The sequence below is a fragment of the Ixodes scapularis genome, unplaced genomic scaffold (assembly GCF_016920785.2).
Source record: "Ixodes scapularis isolate PalLabHiFi unplaced genomic scaffold, ASM1692078v2 ptg000154l_1__unscaffolded, whole genome shotgun sequence".
NCBI lineage: Eukaryota > Metazoa > Arthropoda > Arachnida > Ixodida > Ixodidae > Ixodes > Ixodes scapularis.
In genome coordinates, this window is record NW_024609924.1 from 790,786 (window position 1) to 815,352 (window position 24,567).

The window sequence follows — 24,567 nt, forward strand, 5'->3', positions numbered from 1 at the left end:
GTGAGAAGTTATTTTCAAAATAGTGCTTTCACAAAGTTCAGTGTAAAAAATTAGGAAACTATTATATATGACATATTAAACTTAGAGACAAATAACAATTTTAGATTTCAATTGTTGAAAAGTTACATATTAGCTAATGGCATTAAACCCATTAAACAGTCGTCTTAGCACCCTTGGCCAACAACATGTGGCAACGGCAGGCGGAAGGATACAAACTTTCAAATTTTGGCTCTATCGCGCTACCCGCGCTTCGAGTTGCTGTTCTTCGCCTCTGAACCGGACATTTCATAGCGATTCGAAAAGCTTTTTTTTCTTTTAAAAAAACAAACGTCCGACTGCGCCGTCCAGTATGGCTAGCGAGGCACCAGCCAAGGCGTCAACCGCCACACTGGCACTCTCCGAGATTCCGTCGAATCTGTCGCAGCTGAGCGTGCTAACTTTGAGGACGGATATGGGGATGTGTCGCGAGTCCAACCGTCTGACCAGTTTCGCCAGATGGCCTTTCCAAGAGAACTGCGCCTGCACACCCGCCAAGATGGCCCAGGCCGGCTTCTACCACTGCCCCATTGACAACGAGCCCGACTTGGCCCGCTGCTACGTCTGCTTCAAGGAGCTGACCGGCTGGGAGCCAGACGACGACCCCGTCAAGGAGCACGCGCGCTCCATGGACTGCGCCTTCGTCCAGCTCAGGAAGACAGAGGCAGACATGACTGCCAGGGAGTTCTTGCTTCTGGAGAACGCACGGCACCGTAACCGAGCCACCAAGCTCAAGACCGTTTTCGACGCCATGGTGGAAGAGAAGCGGCGGCTGGTAGCACGCGCTATCGCCGCACGCCGACGAAAGCGATGAACTCTCCCAGTGTCGGAGCGCTCTTTGTGTTAATTATTGTCCCTCTATTACCGTGATCGACGCTGTTCTGGACAAGAAGCTGAGACTGATTGTACGCTGTCGCCGCACACCAACGAAGGCGATCAACTTACCCAGCTTCAGCCGCCTTCGAGCTTCTTGCCCTGCGTTAGTGCAGCCCAAGAGACCACACCTTTCACTATACTGGCACGTCAAGAGTGTAGCCAAGTTCCGTGATACTAATAATAAAAATAATGTACTGGCTCCCATGTTCACGCAGTGCTTACCTTGTGGGCTCACTTGCTGGAAACAGTTTTAGCCAAAACTGTGTGAAAAAAAAGCACTGCCAAAGCTCCCGCACAAGTGGAGGGGCCTGTGAAGTCATCTCAAGTTCCTACGTGCCCCAGGCCTGCCAGGCTTTCTTTCACACTGTCTTAGCAAAGGTGGTTTCTAGCAAGCCGGCCTTGAAGGAGCTCTGAAGTCAATTCCGAGATCGTCCTTCTGTGGTTGCAACTCAATCTAGACACTCCAAGAATCCCAATAAACCCAGAATTTGAATTGTGTGTTAACCCAATAAATCCAAAATTACAATCCTGGTTTAAAGCGTGTTCAAAGGTCACGGCACACCCATTTTGGGAAGAATTTTCTTCCGAGTGAAGTGGTTGACGAAGGGCGCTTGTCGGCAAGTTGCAAGCAATGGCTTCGCCCGCGGAGAAAAAGAGGGGTCTCATCTGAATATGCAGACTCTTCGAAACGAGTTATAATAAAATCATTCGGAATCTGTGCAAATTGTAGGGTTTTCATTGGTCCGCCCACACAATGTAGTCCGCAAGAAAAAAAAAAAAGTACACCCACGTTTCTTTATTGCCCCGAGATGAATAGGCAGTTTTGTAATATAGGACTTGGGATATGTGGGAACTACCTAACACATTTTAAACAATATAGGATCAAAAACAACCTTTTTCAAAAATGACTTCAGTGCCCCTTTAGCTCGCAGAACAATGCAATCGCACAACATACACGAAAGCGTCTTATGTACCTTTTTATTTTCGATGATTTACAAATATATCAAGGCACAGGATGATCTCCAAGATGTAATAGAATTGAAAAGAAAAAAATGCTCTGAATGTCTGAACAAAATGTGGTTCTCTCCGGTTGAATGCAGGACTGCATCGCGGTGCGTAGGCACCACGTTCAATGTTGCGAAGGTTGCCGCAGAACACACTCAACCAGTGATCCAGAGACAGTGACGAATCAATGCACGATGGCAGTCAGAACAACAGAAAAAACTACTAAAAATATCAAAACCAGCACCAAAAGATCACTCGACACACTTGTTTTTTACTTTCAACAAAGCCCGAGGCTGGGTCTCTGACCTCGCATGATTGCTTAAACAGAATGTACAAAAACAGACAATGGCGCAATGAGACGAGACGGCTATTTACAGTATTTACAAGGAAACCCTAGATCTGGAAACCATGGTGGCCAGTTCGGACCAAAGGCCCACACACAAAAAGAGAAAAACCCTTACAGGTGATGAGATCTTTTGTACAATATTCTTCAGCCTAACTGACACCAGTGCAAACTGGACAGAAGCTGGTCTTAAAACAAACAAAAATAATCAGAAAAAAAAAAAAAGGTGATAATGTGTAGTGTTTTACCTATACCGCCTAGAAGACAAAGCCTGCACATTACGTCGTCATTCTTCAGCTTCGTCGGAGCAAATATTGGAGAGGAGGAAACAGCCAATCATAGAGAGCCTTGTGGGTGGAGCTTGTTTTGCTATTCTAGACCTGCAACAAACTTGCACTTGATGCGCACTTGATGTCATCGCTCTATGCTGGTGGCCATTCATCCTCGTTTCTGCCGAGAAAATCAGATTCGGTAACGAAACGGGCATGCGGCAGGCACTATGTCCTCGGTAGCAAGGCGACCGCAATGAATGGTGGCGGTGCAAGCCCTCGACGCCCGGGGAGAGGCGCGGGCTCAGTCTTCTAGGCGGTACCAGTTGTGTCCCTCGTGATCCGACCGGCCCGCAGGAAACGGTGAACGGTTCGGGTCGGCCGGGGCCAGAAGCGAGGTCGGTGCTGTACACGGTGGCCGGGGATCTTCACTCGTTCTTCTGGCAGTAGAGCTCCTTAAGGGACTTGAGCTCGTCGATGAGTGCCTTGTTTTGGTTCTCCAGTACGGCCACCCTGTTCTCCAGACACTTGATGTACTCCTTCTTCTTGCGACGACACTCCTTGGCCGCGTCCCTGCACGGGCGTTTGGGGCAAGCCGTGAGATGGGCGCCGACCTTGGAGCTCCCAAAAGTAGCTCCGCAGTCGGAGGAAGCGTGGCAACAACGATTCATGCAGGAACGATTGCAAAATGCTAAGATGCGTGACTCAAAACCAAAAGTGCCACCGCGCCCGTTTCGATACGAAAAATAAACCGACCGCCCCAATGGTGCCGTGTGCCCAGCGATGGGGAACGGAAAGCGCGTGCAACGTTCTGATCTCCGGTAGTCGTCCGCATCGCATTATACTATAATGACGCGTCCTCATTCGCTCGAACCTGTGAAACCTCAGTTTTAGAGAACGGTGCTTGTTTTCTCCTACTCTCTTTTTGCCAAGAGAAAGGCGATCTCAAACTCCTAGATAAATAAACTGGGCAGTATGCTAAGCCCTCTAAGAGGCAAACACAGTTTATTTTTGAATAGTGTTTAGAAGCTCCTAACACTCGGATTGCAAATCCGCAGCCGCAGCCGCGCGAAGAAATGCTTCAACTCTCGCAAAGTTAGTTTCTGCTCCAATGCAATGCGTGGTTCTTTCTAAAAGAAAACTATTACAGTACGCTCGCAATAATTCAAATTCGAATATTCTGTACTTCTGGTTAATTCAAACAAGTTTCCAAATTTTGGTTGTCGCGCTACGTTTTTAATGTATTCATAAGCCGCTTAATTCGAAAGGTGTTTTCATGCAATTCATAGGTACTTTTTGTGCTCGCGGCCCCATTGATTGCACTACCTTCCAAGCCCCGGTGCACTGCAGAGAAACCACACCAGCGAAGCTTGCTTCCGCAGGTGTTACTTCTCCGCAGTGCACCGGTGCTCAGTGAGAAGCGAACTCAACGGGGTGAAAGCCTTGCATACGAGGACCGTGACATGGCGGCGTTTCATAGGTCCACGTCCCAGCGTACGTGAAAGCTGCTACGAAAACTGCCGCGCAGTGCCCGTTTTCATCGCTCGTGCATCCCCTAATAGTTCACATTAGACAACTTCTAGGCCCGACGAACAAACATAATTTTGTTTCAATCTGTCACGTGCCGTCTAAGCAGTCCACGATATACACCATTTTTGCGGGATATATAAACTTGCACCATATATTTCACGAATGTTTCAAGCGTGGCATTCCTGCTTATGATCAGCAGGCCTCCGTAGAGGAAATCATCAGATATCTGCCTTGTACGTGTAACCATTCATATGGTAAACCATAATTACATTTGGCATCGTATTTAGATTTCGGTGCCCCGGAGACGCCAGACGACACTTTTAGATCCGCACCTGTTCTTGAGTAGGCGCAGCTCCCGCTTGCGCGAGGCCTCTTCGGCGAGCGACTGCTGGCTCTGCAGGCTCGCCGCGGGGGCCATGACCACGCTCTGCGTCAGGCCCTGGTTGGAGCCCCCGCCACCCGTCGTCCGAATCTGGTAGGCCTGCAGGTCTGCCGCAGACACCGTCACTGCAAGACGACGACGTCGCAATCCGTGAAACCCCGGCCCGACGAGGAAAAAACGGCCACGGCGAGGTTCTCCCCGGAAATTTTCCGAGGTGCTGACGTCGGACAATCTCTAGGGTGTATTTCCATATCAGGTATCATTTTAACAGGTCCGAGCCTACCATCGGTGCGCGACCATAGACAAAAAAGCTCCCTATAAACCTGCATTATTGTTTAAAATGTCCATAAGCTTCTGCACTGCCTCGCTGCTTCGATGCAAAGACTGGGGAGGAGGTTTTGTGGATGCCATTTAAAGGAGCTGTGCAACAATTTCAGGGCTTTGCTTAAATAATTGTGGAAGTTGATGCCTGACACTTCTGCAGTGAACTACAGAAAACAGATTTTGCCTGGATACCCTAGTTTTTATTTAAAGAAATGAAAAAGATCCAGGTTTTTGCCGCCTCTCAACTCGTACATCGTCTTCCGGGTCACGTGCGTAGTGACGTCACTTGAGTTGGCGCGGGGTTCCGGAAAAGTTCTCTCTTTAGAGCCATCAGCGAGCAGCGAGAACTCCTCCACTCGCGACCGCGTGACCACGTGCTGGCGGGCGCCTCGCGAAATATACGGTGAAAGGAGGAAAGTCTCATCCGGGTCCGGCCATAGTCGTCCTCGCCCGCCCGGCACTGTCCCCCTCGCCCTCCGGCTTCTGGGTGCTATTCGCGGTTTTGTGGACCTAGGATAGATGGCGCCACTAAAACTCCGTATAATAAAAGTTTTGTCGATGATACCAGGATTTTGACGCATTTATATATATGTTGGAACGACAAGATTTATAGAAAACTTACCTTTTATCGAGCAGGTATTAGCACAACTTGCTATCTTTTTTACAACTACCCAAGTGACGTCACGCCACTTGTTTCTCATGGCCGCCGCTCGTGGCTGCAGGTCGGGGAATAATCGAAGTTTTGCCTCGCTATTACGCGGCGGAATCGCAACATTTCGATGAAAGGAGGTGTGTTTTCTGCCATTTGTGACACAGTGAACAATATCAAAAGCAGAAAATGCCAATTCTTTCAACATTAAAATCGTTGCACAGCTCCTTTAAGGTTGGTAGGGGTTCCGTGAGATGGACCAGAACCCCTCCTTTACTATATAGACCAGCGAGACAAACGCTTTGCTCTGCTGGTCCCCTCCCGCAGAGTGAGTTTCCCAGAACAACCTGCCCACCTGGCACAAAGAACTGCCCATCTTGTCCCTGGGCGTACTGCACGATGGTTCCCGCCGTGGCGGCCGAACCCGCGTTGGTCATGGTCAGGGTCTGCAGCCCCTGCAGGCTGCCTTCTTGCGTCACGGTGGCCAGCTGGATGGCAGACGCCGGGACCACTGCAAGGGACCACCCACGTCGTGAGAAACGGGAGACCACCGAAGGACAGTGCAGATGCAACGAGTGGTCGCAATAAATAGTGTACATTGAGGGAAGTGAAACATTAAGCTGGCTGAAACAAACTAAACTACAGTAGGCTCGCGATAATTCAAACTTGGATATTTCGTGCCTCTGGTTAATTCTTCAAACGAAGTTCAAACTTCTGGTTGTCCCGCTCTGTTTTAATGTATACATAAGCTGCTCAATTTCAAAGTCGTTTTCCTGTAAATCATACTTTTTTGTACTTGCGGCCCCGTTGAGTGCACTTCTTTCCGAGCACCAGTGTGTTGCAGAGAGGCAACCCCCGCGAAGCTTGCTCTCGCAGGTGTAGCTTCTCTGCAGTACACCAGTGCTCGATGAGAAGCGCACTCACGGAGTGAAAGCAGGGCACCATGAGCTATGAGAACTGGCACCACGCAAAAATTTACATAGCAACTTGCGCGGATGCTGACGTGACGGCATGGCATAGGTTCCCATCACAGCGTCCGCGCAAGTTGCTATGAAAAGTGCTGCGTGATGGCCGTTTTTGTCGCTCATATGTCCCAATAGTTCACATTAGACAACTTCTTGGCCTGATGAACAAACTTAATTTTGTTTTAAGTAGTCATGTGCTGCCTAAACAGTCCACGATAAACAATATTTTTGAGGGATAAATAAACTTATCTCATACATTTTAATAATGTTTCTTGTGTGGCATACCTGCTCATGATCAGTAGGCCTATGTTGATGAAATCATCAAATATCTGCTTTGTATAGACCGTTCCACTAGGAAGAGCAGAGATAAAGAAAAGCCCTCTCCCGCTCGCCCCGCTCGTCGTCTGCTCCACCGAGTGGGCTGTACCTAACATCTGGCTGGCGTGCACACTCGGTTTAAAATTGCGTCATTTTGGAAATTTCAAGCGCAGATGCGCCGATTTTGGTATGCAAGTTATCGTGTAACTAACCGGGTCCAATTGCGCTGTTACCTGCGTGCAAATAAAAAAAGAAAAAAAAGGGAAACTGTGTCAGATTGGCTGGACTCTCCGGCAAAAAGTAAATCTGGTTGCTGTACCTTTTTTACTATACAAGGTTCGTACTGTTGTAGGCCTTTAGCGACCATATGTGGAAGTCTGAAATAATAAATAAAAACGTGCTCTCCTGCCGCAATACACGCAGTAGTTAAGGGTAGTACTGCCGGCCGAGTCCACTGTTATTTAAGTAACGGAACAAAGATACGCTAGTTGATCATTTACAGAAATAAAACAACAGAGCGCTATAGGCTGATTTTGGAGTAGCCATAACTATTCCAAGAATGCGAACCACTTCACAACGGCACCCACGAGCGAGAGTTCTATGTTCGGAACAGCCCGCCGGTACAGCCCAAAGATGGAGAATGGCAATCTCCCGGTTTGTCGTCTGCTAGCGGAGTCGGGCGCGTGCCCTCGCTCTCGTTTTACCCCGCCGAACCCGCTGAATTTCCCGGATGTATGGAGAGGGTGCTGTGGTCGAAAAAAATGGCACCGCCTTGACAGCGCTAAATGGAATGATCTATATCGGGGGTGGCCAGGCTGGCCTGGCCTAAGAGCCGCAAACAAAACCATGGAACTTCAAAGAGCCGCGGGGGGGGCAAGCTTAAGTTTTGTTTGAAATCTGACTGTAGGGGCACAAGGCTGTACGCCTGTACGTATGGGAGTACAAAGCTGTCAAACTGCAAGCTGTGTGCTTTATTCTGATATCCTTTCTTTTTTTTTTTCTGGGGAAATGCGGAAAGGGGCAAAAGAAGGGGCGGGGGGGGGGGGGGGGGGGGGGGTGTCCCCTACGAGTGATCAACGAGCCGTGTTTGTACCACCAAAGAGCCGCATGCGGCTCGCGAGCCGCGGTTTGGCTACCCCTGGTCTATATGTAGCCATTCACACAGCAAAATCTTCACTTTTTTTCTCGCATTAAATTTAGATAAATTTTTGATAATTCAAATGAAATTTGTGGCTTCCTGGAGTGTAAATTAATGAAGGTCTATCGTACACATGACAAAATGAGCTTTCAAAGTCTGAGCATTTTACGGATATCTTACTTCGTACTCCTCGTTTTGGCTGTGGATCGACGCAACAAAAGCAGTCTGTGTCGCAGCACTTCAAAAAGGAGGTGAAACCGTTGAAGCCAGTAACTCGGAAATGAAGGGCTTTTTTTTTTTTTTTTTTTTTTGCAACGACTAGCCAGGCATTTCGGCGTGGCCCGCGCCCTGAAAGTTTCTCGGCCGCAGCTGCACCCGAGGTTATTTTTTAGATTAACAACTAATTTAGAAGATCCAAGCTTTCGCTATCCATCGGTGCGCGGCTACGTGCCCCTCTATTTGCACGATTGTTTACAAGGTCTCTAGGATTCTACGCCGCTTTACTGCTGCTTCAACGCCAAGACCCAGAAGGGTTCCTTGGCCATAAGTGTAGAAAGGAAGGCGCCTCTCAAAATCAAGTAATTTTAAAGCGCCCGCTCCAGAAAACCAGAACCACGCCCACTCTACTCCGGTCACTCCTAAGCCGGTGTGACGGGAGCTGCGTGCTCATCCGACCGGACGTATGCTTAAACCTATTGCCGGACAATCTTGCAACGAAGGCCAGGCGGTCTATCGGTCCGGCGAACATGTGGCTCCCGTCGAACCGCCGGCTGAAAGCAGGTACGCATATTTGCGTTTCGCCGTGCACGGTTGCGTCGCGTTTTTTAACAAATGTTCCTGAGGGAATGCACCGGCCCACTGGCACCATCTCTCAGACAACCCTGGAACTGCATATAACTGGACCGAAGGACTTGTAGCATTTGCAAGATCAGAAATAAGCACGATCCGCGAGAAACGATCGCTTATAATATTGTCAGATTTATTTCGAGGCCACTGTCAGGAGATGGTGCTAAAAACTCGAGAAGATAAATACGCGGATCTAAAGTGTACTGGGGCTACCCGACAGACTGTGCCAGGAGAGCTGTCCTGTCACGAGAGGATACGAGGGAGGGCAACGCTCTCGAGCACGCTCGGACGCGAGTGCGTGAACCAGCCTTTAGGGGGTGAACGGAGCATGGCAGCAGCTGGGCAGTACAGTGCCCGCAATGCATCTTCGAGCGTTGTGCTTGGCGTCCTATCCCACCCACGCGTCCAAAGAGGTCCCGACATGGTGACAAACTATGATGCAGAAGCCGGCGTGTCCTTGAGCTAATCGGCCAATCGATCCACGGTTAATGACAGTCGGCCCCATAGTTCGTCAGAAATACATGAAATTGTTCCGCACACTTGCCTCAGTGCATATTTTTTGTCGGAATGTTATTCCCGAACAGCGTGGTTTCGTGAACGGCCGCCCTGCACAAACAAGCCTACGTTCCTTCCCAAGTCAAGTAGCACCACCTGTACATGGCAGAGGACTAGCGGATGTAGTGTGCTTTGATGTGAGCAAAGCTTTTGATGAAGTAAATCATTGACTACCGTTTAGTAAAATTTCTAGTTACAGTCTGTCTACTGAGTACCGTCGCCTGTGCAATAGCTATCTATGTCGTAGAGTGAACTTTGTGTGAGCATCTGGTTGAATATTCACTCTTTTTTTTTTTTATCTACTTCCGGCATTCCCTGAGGCAGTATCCTTTATCCTTTACCGTCTTTCATTTTTGCGAACGATTTCGCTTCTTGTACCAAGCACATGTAGTTGTTATTTGCCAATGATATTAAGTTTTTTACAATGGTCAAAGTGGTTGAAGATTGTAAATGTCTTCGGCATGATATAGGTTCTATTATCGACATGGTGTCTTTCAAATGGCCTATTCTCATATGAGTCAAAGACGGTAGTTAAGTCTTTTTCTAGAAAACATAAAATTCGGAATTTTTCATATGCATTAGATTTAACCGATATTAGCGTTGAGGTCATTGTGATCTGGGAGTTTTTATTAGTATAGCAATTATCTTGGATCATCACGTAAGTACAATTACAAATGCTTCCTTTAGTGTTCTAAGAGTCATTACGCGAATAACACACAGTTTTTCTAAACCATTTGGTTTTTTTTTATGTTTGTTTTCTTTAATGCTGCATAATCATGTCAAATATGCCTCAACTGTATGAAACTGTATTGGAAAGACTATGGTAATTCAAGTATAGAGCATGTTCAATGTAAATTCATTCATGTATTGTTTGATAGTTATTTTAAACCAAATCATTTCTACAGCTACTTAAGGATTTGCGATAGCGTGAAATTCGACACGTTGCAGAACAGCAGAACAATACTTGCATTGATATTTCTGTACAAGATCATATATATATGGCATAATTGTGTCGCCGGCGCCACTAAGTCACATCTACTTGCTTGTTCCTCATAGGTCTAGTAACTTTATTCTTCACTTTATCATTCCTATTTATATCACATAGTACCCATGAGTCATGACATGTCTTCGATCGACGTACAATCAGTTAGAGTAGAGAAGATTTGTGGGAATGTTAGCCCATATACTTTTTGATAAAGAGCGTAAATTTAAAAAGTGTGTTGCTACTATTGCTTTGTTGTAACTTTCCAGTTTTTTATACTGTGCAAGCAATTGTACTACCATTCGACATCGATAAGGTCATCACAGAGGAGGTGTCAAGCTGTTTGCAGAGCGCACAAAATAAATAAAATAATAACAATAACAATTCCATCGCATATCACGACTCTGGCGGTCAGGTTCCGGCAAAAACAGACAAAGAAAGCGAGTGCTGCCGTCGTCGCGGCGTCCCAGCTTCTGGTTGCCTGAGCTTCAGTGGACTGTCGAGTCTACTGTGTGCTTCAGTGGACTCGCAAGTCTACTGCAGTGGACTGTAGAGTCTACTGTGTGTTTTAGTGGACTGCCGAGTCCACTGTGTGCTTTAGTTGACTGTCAAGCCCACTGTGTGCTACAGCGGACTCCGCCAGGTTCGTGGCCAGCGACGGTGTGACACTTGTATGACGTCCTCTGCTAGAAATTGAGGGACCACTTTCGAGGACACCGTAAACGCACCGGTCAGAGACGACGCGTCCCAGGCGCCGTAGCGGCGGCGCCCACCTTTGAGCAGTCCGGCGGCCGTGTGGTACTGAGTGCCGGCCACGGTGATGGTGCCATCCGGGTCGTCCTCCTGCTCTTCCTTGGCCTCTTCCGTCAGCGACGCCACCGCTCCCTGGGCTTCCGTCGACGACAGCTCGTTGAGGATCCTGCGGTACGAGGGCCGCCGCGCCAGGAGCTCCCTCCGTTTCTTGGGTTCGTCTTCTCCCGTCACCATCGCCGCCTGGCCCGTCGCATCCAGCTTTCCCGCCGGAATCAGCTGCGGAGGGCAGACGGCATCAGAGGAGGAGGAAAGGGGGGGGGGGGGAGGGGGGTACGCAGGACGGAGGGACGTTTTCGTCGCAACAAAAGGTTTCCTCCGCCAAAGTAGCTAACACGAAAACAAGCACGAGAGTTTTAGGGAACAGTCTCGAGCTATCCGAGCATCTCTGTCTCGTACAGCAATAAACATTATGTTGCACTAGCCGACCTGCTTTACTACGGCAGGTTGATTGATGGTGATGGAACTGCCTTGTCAGCTAGGCACTCCAATAGCAGCTGCTCCAAAACATGGCCTTTTCAAACCCTTTTGTTTTAAGCTGCTGGCATTTCATAAAGATCAAGTTACATGAGTCAAAGCCTCTCCCCTTCAGACACAAGACACAACAAGCAGTGATAACAACATTGTTTGCCTGGAGGATAAAAAAAACCTCGGGCAGATAACAAGCTTTTTGTTTTTTTACCCTTTCACTTTTTTGCATTTTTTTATGCACACCTTACTCGCCGACAGGATGAAAACGGCAGGGAACATCTTTTCGAATGCCCATCCTTCGGCACAGCATTCTGTCGTGCTTAGCGTGTGCACTGACGCTCAAAGGTAGTGTTGTGCAAATACCCAAAATTTTTAATAGTAGTTTCAAATAACATGCTGTTCGATATTCGCTTCGAGATAAACTGCGACATTAATACTTTTCTAGGCGTTGATGGCGGCGAGTTAGCCCTGTTGAGTGCGCTTCTCGTCGAGCACCCGTGCACTGCGGGGAAGCAATACCTGCGGAGCTCGCGGACTCCGCTTTGTGTTAGGTTGTCATGCCTTGACAACCCGCACTCATCATTCATGCTTGTTTAATTGTTGTATTCTTCTGCCAAATTAGGAATTGAAGAAAGAATATCTGCGTATAGCAAGCAGACATACGAATTCTCTCAATAGACCAATCTCACCAGCCAGTATGACTACGCCACCACTGCCACAATGCATCGAGGGAGCTTTAGTCTTTCTGCACCTGCAACAACCTTGCTGGAGCTCTGCGCGTGTGGAGCATGAGGCGGCACAAGCCGTCTTGTGAACTGCTGCCTGCCTCCTGCGAACTAAAGTTATGGCAGTGTCACGCATGCACCGAACGCTTGGTGAGATCGGTCTATTAGGATAGCTACGACAATTTTGGCATTTATATGCCGGAGCTAAATTAAAATTAACTGAGCTTAGAAGTGGACAAGTGGAAGGTTGGGAACCACCTTCAAGAGTTCAGCTGAATGTTCGTTTAAGCATGGTGCATGGTAGTGAAAGGCTCAAAGAAACTATTAGATTCAAAAATTTCCAGCCAAAACCACCATTCGCTTTGAGCTTAAATTCCACTATGCACACGCGACTACCCGAAACTCACCATACGCAAAGCGTCCTCTACGCCGAGGCGGGACATGTAAAGCTACTCCCTGCCGTTCTCATCCTTTCGGCATCTACAGTCCCGAAACAAAATACATCGATACGAAGAGAAGGGACGCTGCCGTAACGCGACTCATGCGTGACATGCCATGCTGGCGCACCCATTCAAACGGCACCTTTGAGTGACGGCCCCTTCCCTTTCCCCAACCTTCAACACCCAGTGACACTGAAGCAGATGTTGGATCTGCCCACCACACGGTACACTTCCAATACAGCAGCAGCAGAAGCAGCAAAGGTCCAGAAGGGAGCGCACAAGAATTATCGCCTCGAAGAAGCAACGACAAAGGGATGCGAAGCACCATGCCGTTAGTGACCGTCACAATTGGGGGGTTAGTAGGCGTTACGAAGCACCGGAGTGCGGCTGCCAGCACGACTGCAAGCGCCGGACAGACGGGCAAGGCATGCGAGCGAGGCGTGCGAGCAGCCGAGGGCGAGGGGTGGGGAGGGTGTTTACCTGCACGGGATGGACGCCGGCGTCTCCGTCGGCACTGTGGATCACTGAGCCCTTATTTACCAAAATAACATTCTTGCCCAGCTGCAAAAAGCAAACAGACAAGAGGCCCACTTGGAGAAAGGCAGAGCAGCGGCAGCAAGGGCAACCCCGCACCCTCTCCCTCGACGAGATTTTCTGCCCTGCCAAAGGCTCGGCAAACAGGCCTTTACGTATATAAACCCTCAAACCTAAAAGAAACAAGTTCCTCAAAATTTCTCTAGTGGAAAGAATAAAACAGTGAGAAGACGAGACAACAGACTTATATCAAAACGCTTGTTACAGATATTCCTCACAATACACGACGCTTCTTTGTTTCTGCTTCCCACACAGATGACAACCAGAAGTTTTGCTACCTTCTTATACTTTTCATGGAGACACTCCAGAAAAGGAAATAAAAGTGGGACCATAAAACCATGAAAGCTTTCAAAACAGTAATCTAGATGGCATGGGCTACCACCCTTGTTGGAACAAACTCCCATTGCCATTCGTCTCGCCATTTTAACACTGCATGGAACAAGCTTGGCACGACATGCCAGCTCGGCGCAGTCTTGAGAGTCGGTTGAATACCAAGTGGAAAAGAAAACCTCTACTGCTGCCCCCAACTTGAGCCGCGCAAGGCTTAATGGTTGGCCACATGCTATAAGTACTCGAGAATTAATCCACTAAATAGTGCTCCAACTTCAAAGCGATTGGAAACCGATGAACGAGGGTGATTGTACAAAATAGCGCAGGCTGAAACTTCCAAGGCACTTTTGAGCAGAGAGAAAAAACAAAGCATTAGGACAAAGACTGCGGCAGCAGGGCAAGTGCAGACCCGTTAAAACCTACAAGACCAACATAACGAGTCCTCGGGATTGCAGCTGAAAGAGAATGAGAGCCTTTCGACGGCGATTAAGCCAGGGTCTGGCCACCATTCCCCAGAGAGTAACAACCCAGAAGGTGGTAGGGCTACACAGGGGCAAAAGTGCACACTCAACAAAACCGACATAAATCATGCGCAAGGACAAAGAGCACTATGTGTCGGCTCGATGGCTCCTTTTATTGGTACAAAGCTGCTCAGCCATAATGTACCATGCATTCAATCGAAACATTCCTTGTCCTCTTAGGATCAACCCTCGACCATAACCTTCAAAGAAGTACCGACAGACATTTTAACTTGCAGAATTCTTTTGGCGCTCTTGGATGCATCGCGCTTGTTGTAAAGATAAAGTCACTAGTAACACTATACTTGTGCTCAAACTTTTGCTGTAATATCCTGTAATATTTGCTCTAATATTGCATTACACACTCAGCCACTGCAGTGTGTAATTTAAAAAAATAAACCACTCATTGTTGCCTTGAATACATGTGACGCGGGTTTCAAATGGCAGTTTCAGTTATTCACGCAGCGGGGCACTCTGTGCCTGGCCAATGCATTGGATTATCTTTTCCAAAGAGATTCGCCAAGTTTTTATAACATTTCGTAGACTATTATCTAATGCTTATGCTTGCTACAAAGCTGCCTGCCGTCGGTATGTGTACAACCTGCGGAGATGGACTATCGAGATCATTCTTCAATGTTTCAAAATGTGATAAAGAATGTCACTTTTTTTTTCAGGTTCTCAAGGTCGATTTTGGTGACATTTGGTAGCCAGCAAATTTTAAAAAGGCTTGGGGTGTGTGAAAATGAGCTGCGCACAATTAACTTATTTGCCCGTCTGTTCTCCATGACTCGGGCATTCTACCTGCTTTCTTATTCGCTATGTGTCGCGACTGTGCACTATTTTCTTTTTCTGGAAACTGTTGCATTAGGCAACACGGCCGTAAACATTATTAATCCTTTATACATATCAGTTCATGACTGCCCGTGTCGATCTAGGGAAATGACCATATGCCTCGTGTGAAGTTTAGTGAAAAAAGACGAGTATATAGGTTCACGACAATCTAGGCTTTTACTATGGCTAAGAATCCTGTTAAATTGCTTGCTCTTTTTATACTAAAGAAGTGTATCATTCTTTTTATATTGAAGAGGTGTATCCTAAGTGAGTATGAAGTAAAACAGTGACACAGTCGCATGCATTCTCAAATTGAAATGTTAAAGCCACGCAATGGCGGCAGGTGAACTGGCACCCTCTCTGTGTCGGCAACCTTCGTGTCTCTAGAAACCCAGCGTCATACTGAAGAACTTCCTTGTATTCTCGTAACAAACTCACTTGATTATGGCACATGACCTGAGGGTACTACGGACACCGATTTTGCCTGCCAAAACTGTACGCCTAAAAATTTGCATAGTCATGCGCTAGTATGCCCAAAAGGTGCAAAGAATCTTAGGATTTCCCCTAACCCAGTTGAAGAAACCTTCGTCTGAACGATCGCAGTAAGAGCTAGGACAGGCTAGCAAGAACGGACGCGGGGAACTGCGTGGAAAATTGCACGGAAGCATAAATAAAAGCGCTTTTAAGCCGCACCTTTGCCAACTTGCAGGTAAACACCGGGCTTTAACGTCGCCCCAAAGTCTGCATTACCACTCAGAAACAGAACCACGGGTATCTTAAAAGACACCACCGGTTGAGAGACAGGAAATTCGTGGCACGCAAGAAAAGCGACAACACACGAGGTGCCACAGCCGGGCACCCCAAAAAGAGCCATTGCGCCGAACAAGACACACGACACGCCCATACTCCTTAGAAGGCCACCAAGTCAAGATATGGTGCCCGTAATGCGTCCTCGACCGGTGCGTTTGCCGCATCCTAAAAAGTGGTCCCTCGATTTCCGCCCCACGACGTCACAGAAGAGTCACACCATCGCGGCAGCAGTGGTGGAAGCAGCAGACGCCCGTTTTGCCACAGGCCGCTCTCCAGTTCAACAGATGGAGGAAGCTTCGGCTGCCAGGAGGTGGGACGCCGCATTGACAGCAACACTTGCTTTCGCTAATACTGTTTGTTTGACGGAAGCCCTACGACCAACCGTCAGGATCGCGACATCTGGCAGCGTGACGATCCGGCTTTCGCGACATCATTTGCCACCACTCTGGAACCACTTTCGACGCATGGGCAGGATGGGACGCTAAACGCGGCGGTCGAAGACACAGTCTGGGCACCGCGGTCGAGGGGAAAAGACGGAACTGCGGGCCGCTCGGAGCTGCCAGCGAGTGCCTACCGTCTGGAGGGCGGCGCCCCCGGCAGCCTGGATGACCGACTGCTGGTTGGGCTGGATGACCGACTGGACATGCATCTGCTGGTTGGGGATGGACACGTGTACAATGGAGACACCGCCCCCCGGCTGTTGAACTGCCAGCGCCTGCGTTGTGGAGGAGGGAACCACCTGCGATGGACGTGCGCCCGTTAGCCGTTGAGCAATACCGGGCACGAAGTGCGTAAACCATGCGGGGCTAGAACGACGCCTTCCGGATTACGAGGCCGTAGTGCTGGGTTTTCTACGTCTAATACCGGAGGCCGGCACGGGACATAGATCAGACACCTGCAAAGACGCAGGTTACAGCCGAATACTTGCACAGCAGGCAACATAGAAAATCCAAAACTCCAGCCTTGGAGGCATTGGCGCCAGAAGCGCCATGAGGAAGCAACAGCTAGACGAGAAGACACGAGACATCCGAGTGCTGCATTCCTTATCGATCCGGGTGATGAAAAAAGTGTGACGGTTAAGCGGCATTTGCACGAGAATCCCCGGGGAGAAATTCGTGCTGCACGACACGGCAGTGCGACGTCGGCTCTGCAATGGAGGGAGGGATGCTTGGGATTGTTGTTTCTTAAACGCTTTGGCGTTGAGTGTAGAGACCGCCGAATTCGTCTGTGGTTGTGTCAGGAGCGGAAGCCGCTAATCTAGATTGCAAACCATGAAAGTCATACTGCGAACGCTGACATTCATCCCTTCAGTACCTTGTCGGTGTGAACGAAGGAAGTTGAGGAGGGAACTGCACCCGCTGTCGACGTCACGCACATTTCTCCACGGATTTCTCTCTTGTGTGAACACCGCTTTAGGGACTATTCCTACATGAAAAGTCGCATGTGCATAGACGAGTCTCTTTAGGAAGCTTTTTTTTTGTCTATGTCTGCTAACACTGCAGTGTCAAATAAGTCTGCTCTCTGGTGTTGCAAGTACTTTTGTCCAGAATCGGTGTCTCTACGAAGGGCCTCTGTCGGTGGTGGACAAGAGCTGGCCAATTGATGCTGCTGGAGATGGCACTAGCGGTCAGTTCACGAAATGGTTACTTAATGTGAAACAGGCAACTGGTGCCATCTGTGAGCCGCAGCCTGCAGCGGGATGGTCTGCTATGAATAAGGACAGTGACCCAACGGCCCATTCGCACTTGACTGTCTTTCGACATTACGTTGTGACGACCGCAAGTCTCCACAACATCTGTTGGAGATGTTGTCATCTCGTTAGCACTGTTGTCTGTCTTGTCTTTACTTTTTTCTTGTCTTGTTCCACTATTTTAAACATTGTTTTTGTAGGAAAAAAATAAAGGTACTATTATTATTAAACCAATACGCTCATCAACCAACTAGCCCAAACATACCTTTTAGCCAACACTTGTTGTTTCCATGTCACGTGCAAATTAAGCTACTTCTTGATTAGGTTGCCCCGCTTCATACAACGCACGGATCTCCCAGTTACTTGCGGTCCTAACTAAATGCAAGTCTTGTCAACCTAGTTGAATGCAGGCAAATGCTTCTGTGTGAATGGGCCTTCAATCCAATCTTACAAGAAAATGCTTCTAACTTTTTAATCAAGAATTTTCGTATAGAGATTCAACTGTTGGGACTACCTTCTGGTCAGGTTTCAGCACATGAATATGCAAACCACTTATGCTCTGCAAAAGACCCTCAAACATTTTCTCAAGTTGACACTGTACAGTTGACCACAGCACATAGAGGATTAGAGGCACACTAGACATGAGTCAACAGCTTCTAGAACCACTAGAGAAAACAGGCACTTGTTTCGCTTTCACATAAAAATATGCCCAAAGAGGACATCCACCACCAATCCTGGTCCAGAAATGGCCGCACGAAAAACAAAAAATTAGAGAGAACAGTTCACATGGGCGAAACCTTTTAAAAAAAGCAGGACATGCATGCCGACCATCCTCTCCGCATAATCAGTCACTTTAGAGAGTCTAGATTAATCTGTTCTATGAGTTTATTCTTGAATTGACGAGACAATTGCTATTGTGTCGTAGGTTACTTCAAGTTTCTACTTGCACTCATTAGTGCTTTATGACAAGCTTCCTAACATCGCACGACCAACCTGGACAACGCCGCACACAACATTCATGCGCAATCGGTTCCTACACTTTGCCGCGTATAAATCGTGTTTTTAATTACCGCGTTTGTATCGTGCAAAGGCAGCAAGCTTCGAGTACAACACAGAGCAGCAAGCATGCAATTTCAAGATGCAGGAAGAGCCCGAAACCAACGAAAACTCTCGCACCCACACTTGTGACGACCGGTTTGTTTCGAACAAACCTGTCCGCCACCAGCGGTGCCTAGCGCAGACGCCTCATGCATAAGACAAAGGCGGCAATCACCACAAGACCGGCGAGCACCCATTGCACCGATCTTCCTCCAGTGCAGTTGCAAGACCCACGTAGCAGAAACAACCAACCAGCAGCCACGGTCACCTTCAAACGCAACGACCCCGAGCAAACAACCTCCTCCCACGGAGCTCAGATGGCCACCGAAATTTCGCAGAACTTAATGATCCCACCTAAAGTGAGCATCAAATTTTGGCCCCGTTTCCAGTTTGATCTTCCAACACCCGCTGCCGCGACAAAGCCATCATTTTACCGGTACCAAAGTGTGGAGTATTACGTGGTTCAAAGTTAGTGCGCTGCCTGTGAAGCACCTAGAGTCACTCGGCATCTACAGGTTTTCCAGTTTGGCTTGCCCCAATGGGGTCTTCGTCGGACACCTAGTGTAATGTCTCTCGCCCTGTCCGCCGACTTGGCCGGGCGGACCATCACGCAACAATACCGGGTGTGTCAGGTAGCGGCCAGGCTCTTTAAATCGGCCACAAAATTCGGTTTCTTAACCTATCGTGCTAAGATTTTGTGCAGCGCTGCCCACAGGTGGTGCACTTTTCTGTAAAACTTACAAAGAGCAAACTTACCTGAGGAAAAAGTAAAAAAGAAAAAGGCTTAACTCCTACGGAAATGCACCCAAGGTCACCAGTCTTCACACCCTACTGATTGAAAACCGGTGGCTTTGCTGGGTCTCCATAGGAGTTAAGCCTTATTCTTTCTTTACTTTTTCCTCAAGTAAGTACACTCTGCAAATTTTATAGAAAAAATGCACCACCTGTGGGCAACGCTGCACAAAATTGTAGCGCGACAAGGTCGGAAGCCGAATTTCGCGGTCAATTTCAAGAGCCTGGCCATTATTTGAGACACCCAATATTTATCATCAATGCCATTAGTCTGCGCGTGACTTGTTCACTGTCTGCTATCTTGATTGAGAGGTCAGATTAATGAATATAGATAGACCTGAAAGCACGGCCACACCACCACTCCGCACTGCTGAGGGCACCCTTTGGTACTGGTAAGGCCAGAGCCGTTTATACTGAGAGAGTTTGGCCGATGGGCGGAGCTTGTTGGCCGCTAGAACAAGCGGATTTCGCGATAACACAATATGGCGTTACTTCTTTGTCTTGTTCATTCCTGTGAAATCGCGTAGAGTTCCTATGAGTCAGATCCACAATATGGCGGACGGAAGTAGTCATCCCCCGGTTGTCAGACTAAGCTGCTGTGGTTGTCAGACTGTCAAAATCTCCTTAAGAAGGCCAAACTCTCTCAGTATAAACGGCTCTGGGTAAGGCTGGTTCACGCACTTGCGTTGGAGCACGAGTGTGCTGTGCTTGTTTGTAACCACTTAGGGCGATCTCTCGGGCAGACCCGACAGATGGCACCAGATACAAAACTGTGCAGAATTTGTGAGATCAAATCTGCATACTACCTATGAGAAATTTATCCTCATAACATTGTCAGAATCGTTTCAAGCTCACGACGAACGAATACAGCAAAAAGAATTTGGAAATATATATGCAGGTCGGAAGCTTTCCGGATTCACCCGAAATATTGTGCAGCCCTGCCGGCGCACTCTCACCGCAAGCGGTTACAAACGAGCGTGGAGCACTCGATCACACCCGACACAAATTTGTCGACCAGCCTCCGGGACGATGGTTTAATTGTGACGGCACTAAGGTGCGACCCAGAAGGTTGCGCTTCGGTGCAGGGTCGTTGCGTCGGGACAGCCGGAAGCCGGAACCTACCGAGACTCGTGCGGGTCCGGCAACCGGGCTGCCCAAAGGGAATTCGTAGGGTTGGCGTACGGCACCTGGAACGTGTCTCCGATCGGACCGAGACGCGTCCCGAGCATTGCAGTCGGGGTGCGGCAGAGAGAGGCAGGGGCTCCGGCCAACAACTCACGTTGAGCTGCTTGACCTGTGCCGGGGAGGCAAACACGACCGTGCCGTTGGTGCGCCCCTGGGACGAGGAGACCGCCACCACAGTGGAGGGAGCCGGGCTAGAGCGAGAGGGCGCCGCCGTGCTCGTGCCGCCGCCGCCGCCACGGGAGATCGAGGGCGCAGAGGTCACCGTGGCCGAGCCCTCCTCCATCAGGACTTCCATCTACGAGGCCACCAACACGTCACCCCCGGGTGCCTCGACCCCCACCCCCTACGGGCTCGTCCCGACTTCGGCAGGCATCCGGGCGAACGACCGTTAACTGCGCGAGGGACGTGCAAACGAACGCATCCTTTCATGGCCGTCTTCAGGGTGGCGGAGCTTCCCTTCGTGAAATGCAACAAAGTGTTAATACGACCGGAGTCTTCCGATACGCATCTGGTCACGAAAGTTCTCCCTACTAGTACGTTCTTTTGTGAAGTACAATGCCCCTCGTTTGCAATTTGAGGATTCGAACGACAAGAGTCCTTCGAGGCACTTCTGGTCGCAAAACCTCTCCTCGAAGCTACGGAAGCTCTTTGTATGCTACGAAACATGATTTTTTTTGCGGCGTTGGCATCAACGATGGGGCAGAGGGCCGACAATTCAGACCAGCACTTCGGACCAACTCAATTTGAAATCATCCCACTGAAAGCATTCCTCGTTAATGTAAACGTCCGCATTATACCAACTGCTCGAGCTTCTTCCTTCGCAACCATCTCCTAAAAAGACGAGACTGTCGCCATCGTGAACCCCTTTCCTGAAAATTCTGCCGGCGGCCGAGCAAAGTGGAGAGCAATTTAAATGCGCTTTCTATGTTGGCACATGCAGCAACACTCAAACCTCATTCGATTTTGCAGGAGTAGTGTCCAGCGAGGACATACAATAAGTATGCTGCCCCTTCCCCCCCCCCCCTCCTCTCAAGCTCGTGTTGCATCTCTTATGCAGATTCAGAAAATGCCACTAAATCAGGCACCCCGATATGTTTCATACGTCCAAACTTTTCTGCCTTCTACGGCCACAGACAGGAAAAGAATGGTAGGGAGTCTTCTTCAAATGCTCAGTCTCCAGAATGTGCACGTCACCTTCCATCGCGCTTCAAATGTGTGCGTACACTCAAGGCTCACTTCACGCGATGTTCGAATGTTACTCAAGGTATATCGCTAGAGGCGGGACCACCGAAAAACCTCCCTGCTATCTATGCCTTTTGATCCGCATTACCCCCTTGCTAGCTCACCCCCGTCTCTGCAGTATCCCATCAACCGAGTGATGGGTAGCCTGCTGCTAGACCTAGAGTTACACCCAGCAGTCTTGCAACAGGTGCCAGCGGCAGAGCTCCCGATCACGCTACCATGAAAGAGGAGAGTTGTAACAGAACAGGTCTTTATTGCATGGGAGAAAGCTCCTGCGACACCTCCATAGAGATCACAATCTGAAACGGCGCAGGGGACAAACAGAGCAGTCTTCCATGCTTCTCGTCGATGTCGTGAGGTCAGTGGAATGCACCGCATGCGAAGAAGTCCGATGAAGATTGGGTGTTGCGCAAACACATTTACCACTTAGCTTTGAAAAAGCGAGGGAAGGTTGAGCAAAGGAAAAAGCAATGGCCAAGGAAATCTAAATCGAGCGATACATACACACAAAACAAATTAGATATATCTTGATGGGCAATTTTGACGGAAGCAATGAGAAAATATTGACGGGCTATTGTATGCGTTCTGTATAACATTTGAGGTAATTGACCCTCAGCAATTAGTTGAAAGGCGACTCTAGATGAGAGCAGGCAATAATAAGCAAGACGATGAGAAAAAATTAGTTGGGAAAAACGTTGGCTACCTCAATGGCTAGGCGCCAACACGCGTAACTTTACTGAAACGAGAAATCGGAAGAGGCAGCATCAAAAAGCAAGCAAATAAATATGCAAACTACACAAGAAAGGAAAAAAACCAAAAGAAAAAACGGGGAAGCTGCTGCGACCGGAGGAGCTTACGAAACCACATGACGTGAGCTCGTCCAAAGCGCACGCGCCGTGGATGACGTCATCAGATGACGCACGCCGCATTTTAGGAGCGCGCCTACGTCAGCAGCAAAAGACCAGCCCAGCCAGAAGCAAGGGCAAAAACAACACCAACCTCCCCCCCCCCCCCCCCCCAGCTTTTTTTCTTTATTTTTCGCACATGCGCACTGACTGCAGGTGCGCGAAAATTTCCACTGTCTTGTAACTCCTTGAAAAAGAAGGAAAAAAAAAATACTCGTAATAAAAAAAAAAAGAAAAAAAGTCAGAGCTTGAAGAATACATTACGTGGATGCGTGAGCAAGTTTCTGAGCTTCGCCGACATTAAGAACCTTTCTAAATTGATCTAAGAAACAAAGGGGGGAAAAAAAGAGTGCAACCCAAAACAGCAAATGCCACAATCGGCGGCGATTAGCCACGGCGTCGAGCGATCTGCGGTATCTAGCTCAAGGCCACGGAGCTAGCAACAGCGCAGAAAAAGGAACGCGCGGCACCATTCCCCGAGCACGACGAAGAAATCGACGAACACAGGTCACAGCGAATAAACATGGGTCACCGTTAGTTGAAACGCACACTGGAGTGCTGAAACAACCATCGGGGGAGGTCGCATTGGCTCGACGCGAACGGATATCGAACCACAACCGCATCGAACACGCAGTTCTAACAAACAAATCAACGAGCCTGCATGACCGACCTAACAGAACGAAAGGTTTCTTCTAAAAACCCGACTGCGTGAACCCAATGCAAAAAATTAATTTCTTCGCTCAACGGCGAGTCAGCGCAGCGCGGTAGCCACGCCAGCACCATTCGCCGCCTCGCCTCCAAGGCCGCCAACACTCGAGCGCCGTCCATCACTCAAACACAAGCGCTCTAAACATCGAAGCATTCTCTTCCCGACAACCGATGTCAACAAACTGACCGATATAAAACAAAAACGGACCCTACTCGCGACCACAACCTCGACTAGGCCTAACGCACACTTCTAATTTCGGCAAAGGATCGCGGACACTGGCAGTCTGCCATATTTGCGGGGATTTACGGCGAACCGCCTCGTCCCATATCCACACTCCACTTGGTCCTGCGGAAAAAATCACCAGTCCACCGTGGCGATCGCGCGGACCCATCGACCCACGATCAAAAATATGACGCCGCGACATCCCCGAAACACAAGCACGCACGAACTGTTACTGTAGCCGACGCAGGGCACTTACCGGTTACGTATTTCTCGTCACCAAGTTTGCCGCAACCCGAGTGGGTAAATTGGCAGAAACGTAGGAACCACGTCAAAGTACAACGTCGTCGTCACTGAAAGCACGCCCGCATCACCCTCGCCTAAGAGCGCCATATCCTTCCGCGACACGTCACCACCAACGGCCGCCATTGGTCGAGCCAGTTGCGACGCGCACGTGACGAGTAGAAGCGTCACCGCCATTGGATGCGACGCGCTGATTCACAGCCATGACGACACTCGGCAAATTCGCGACAGCAGACGAACGCTTTTTAGAACGCTCAAATAAGATCATCTGCCTCACTTTTGAGTCGATTCGGATCCTGTCGCCCATTAAGTGTCCTGCTTAGAGTATATTAGGCTGGAATTGAGAGGTCAAGGCGCTGGAGAGATATACGACAGGAACTATATTTCTTGTCGGAGAGGAGCGATCGATCGTACTGAGGCAGTGTACATGTCTGGGGGCGGTGTCGGAAATGGGAGCGGGCGCGGACAGCACGGAGCTCGGGCGGTATCCTGTCGAGAACCTTGAGTTTGATTTGCAATAGTAGTAAAAAAAAAAGAGAAACAAATGGAAAACGGCAAAGGGCTCCGAGCTTCGCAACTGAGATGTTCAACGGTGTCTTTCCAAACAATGAGCAGCGAGGAACTGCAATTTTTCGCACATGCAGCAGTCACTCCTTCGTAGCATATGTTGCCCCGTC

The 24,567-nt window shown here is 48.9% G+C and overlaps 2 protein-coding genes across 6 annotated transcripts; one reads left to right on the forward strand and one right to left on the reverse strand.

The window, feature by feature from the left end:
• The first annotated feature begins 186 nt into the window (after positions 1 to 186).
• On the forward strand, positions 187 to 1,630 carry LOC8039881 (baculoviral IAP repeat-containing protein 5). The gene has a single exon (XM_002413764.5). It carries the CDS (start codon positions 350 to 352, stop codon positions 848 to 850), a length of 501 nt encoding a protein of 166 aa, XP_002413809.4. The 5' UTR covers positions 187 to 349; the 3' UTR covers positions 851 to 1,630.
• A 240-nt stretch (positions 1,631 to 1,870) lies between these two features.
• Positions 1,871 to 24,563, reverse strand: LOC8039880 (cyclic AMP-dependent transcription factor ATF-1). Of its 5 annotated transcripts, none has more exons than XM_029983469.4 (8): positions 23,847 to 24,563; positions 20,607 to 20,807; positions 16,322 to 16,486; positions 13,145 to 13,225; positions 10,992 to 11,247; positions 5,770 to 5,925; positions 4,392 to 4,566; positions 1,871 to 3,102 (listed from the first exon to the last, which is right to left on the reverse strand). In XM_029983469.4, exons 2-8 carry the CDS (start codon positions 20,805 to 20,807, stop codon positions 2,958 to 2,960), a joined length of 1,179 nt encoding a protein of 392 aa, XP_029839329.1. In that variant the 5' UTR covers positions 23,847 to 24,563; the 3' UTR covers positions 1,871 to 2,957. The 5 variants fall into 5 exon arrangements, with proteins under 5 accessions (XP_029839329.1, XP_029839328.1, XP_040356177.1 ...); XM_029983468.4 differs by having other exon boundaries at positions 10,947 to 11,247; XM_040500243.2 differs by lacking the exon at positions 20,607 to 20,807 and having other exon boundaries at positions 10,947 to 11,247.
• Between the last annotated feature and the right edge of the window lie 4 nt (positions 24,564 to 24,567).

Coding starts and splice junctions, on each gene's coding strand:
- LOC8039881 (XM_002413764.5), top strand. CDS start 350: ATGGCTAGCGAGGCACCAGCCAAGGCGTCAACCGCCACACTGGCACTC.
- LOC8039880 (XM_029983468.4), bottom strand. CDS start 20,807: ATGGAAGTCCTGATGGAGGAGGGCTCGGCCACGGTGACCTCTGCGCCC. Junction 16,487..20,606: donor CACAGGTCAAGCAGCTCAAC/GTGAGTTGTTGG, acceptor CGTCCATCGCAG/GTGGTTCCCTCCTCCACAAC. Junction 13,226..16,321: donor GGGGCGCCGCCCTCCAGACG/GTAGGCACTCGC, acceptor TGCTTTTTGCAG/CTGGGCAAGAATGTTATTTT.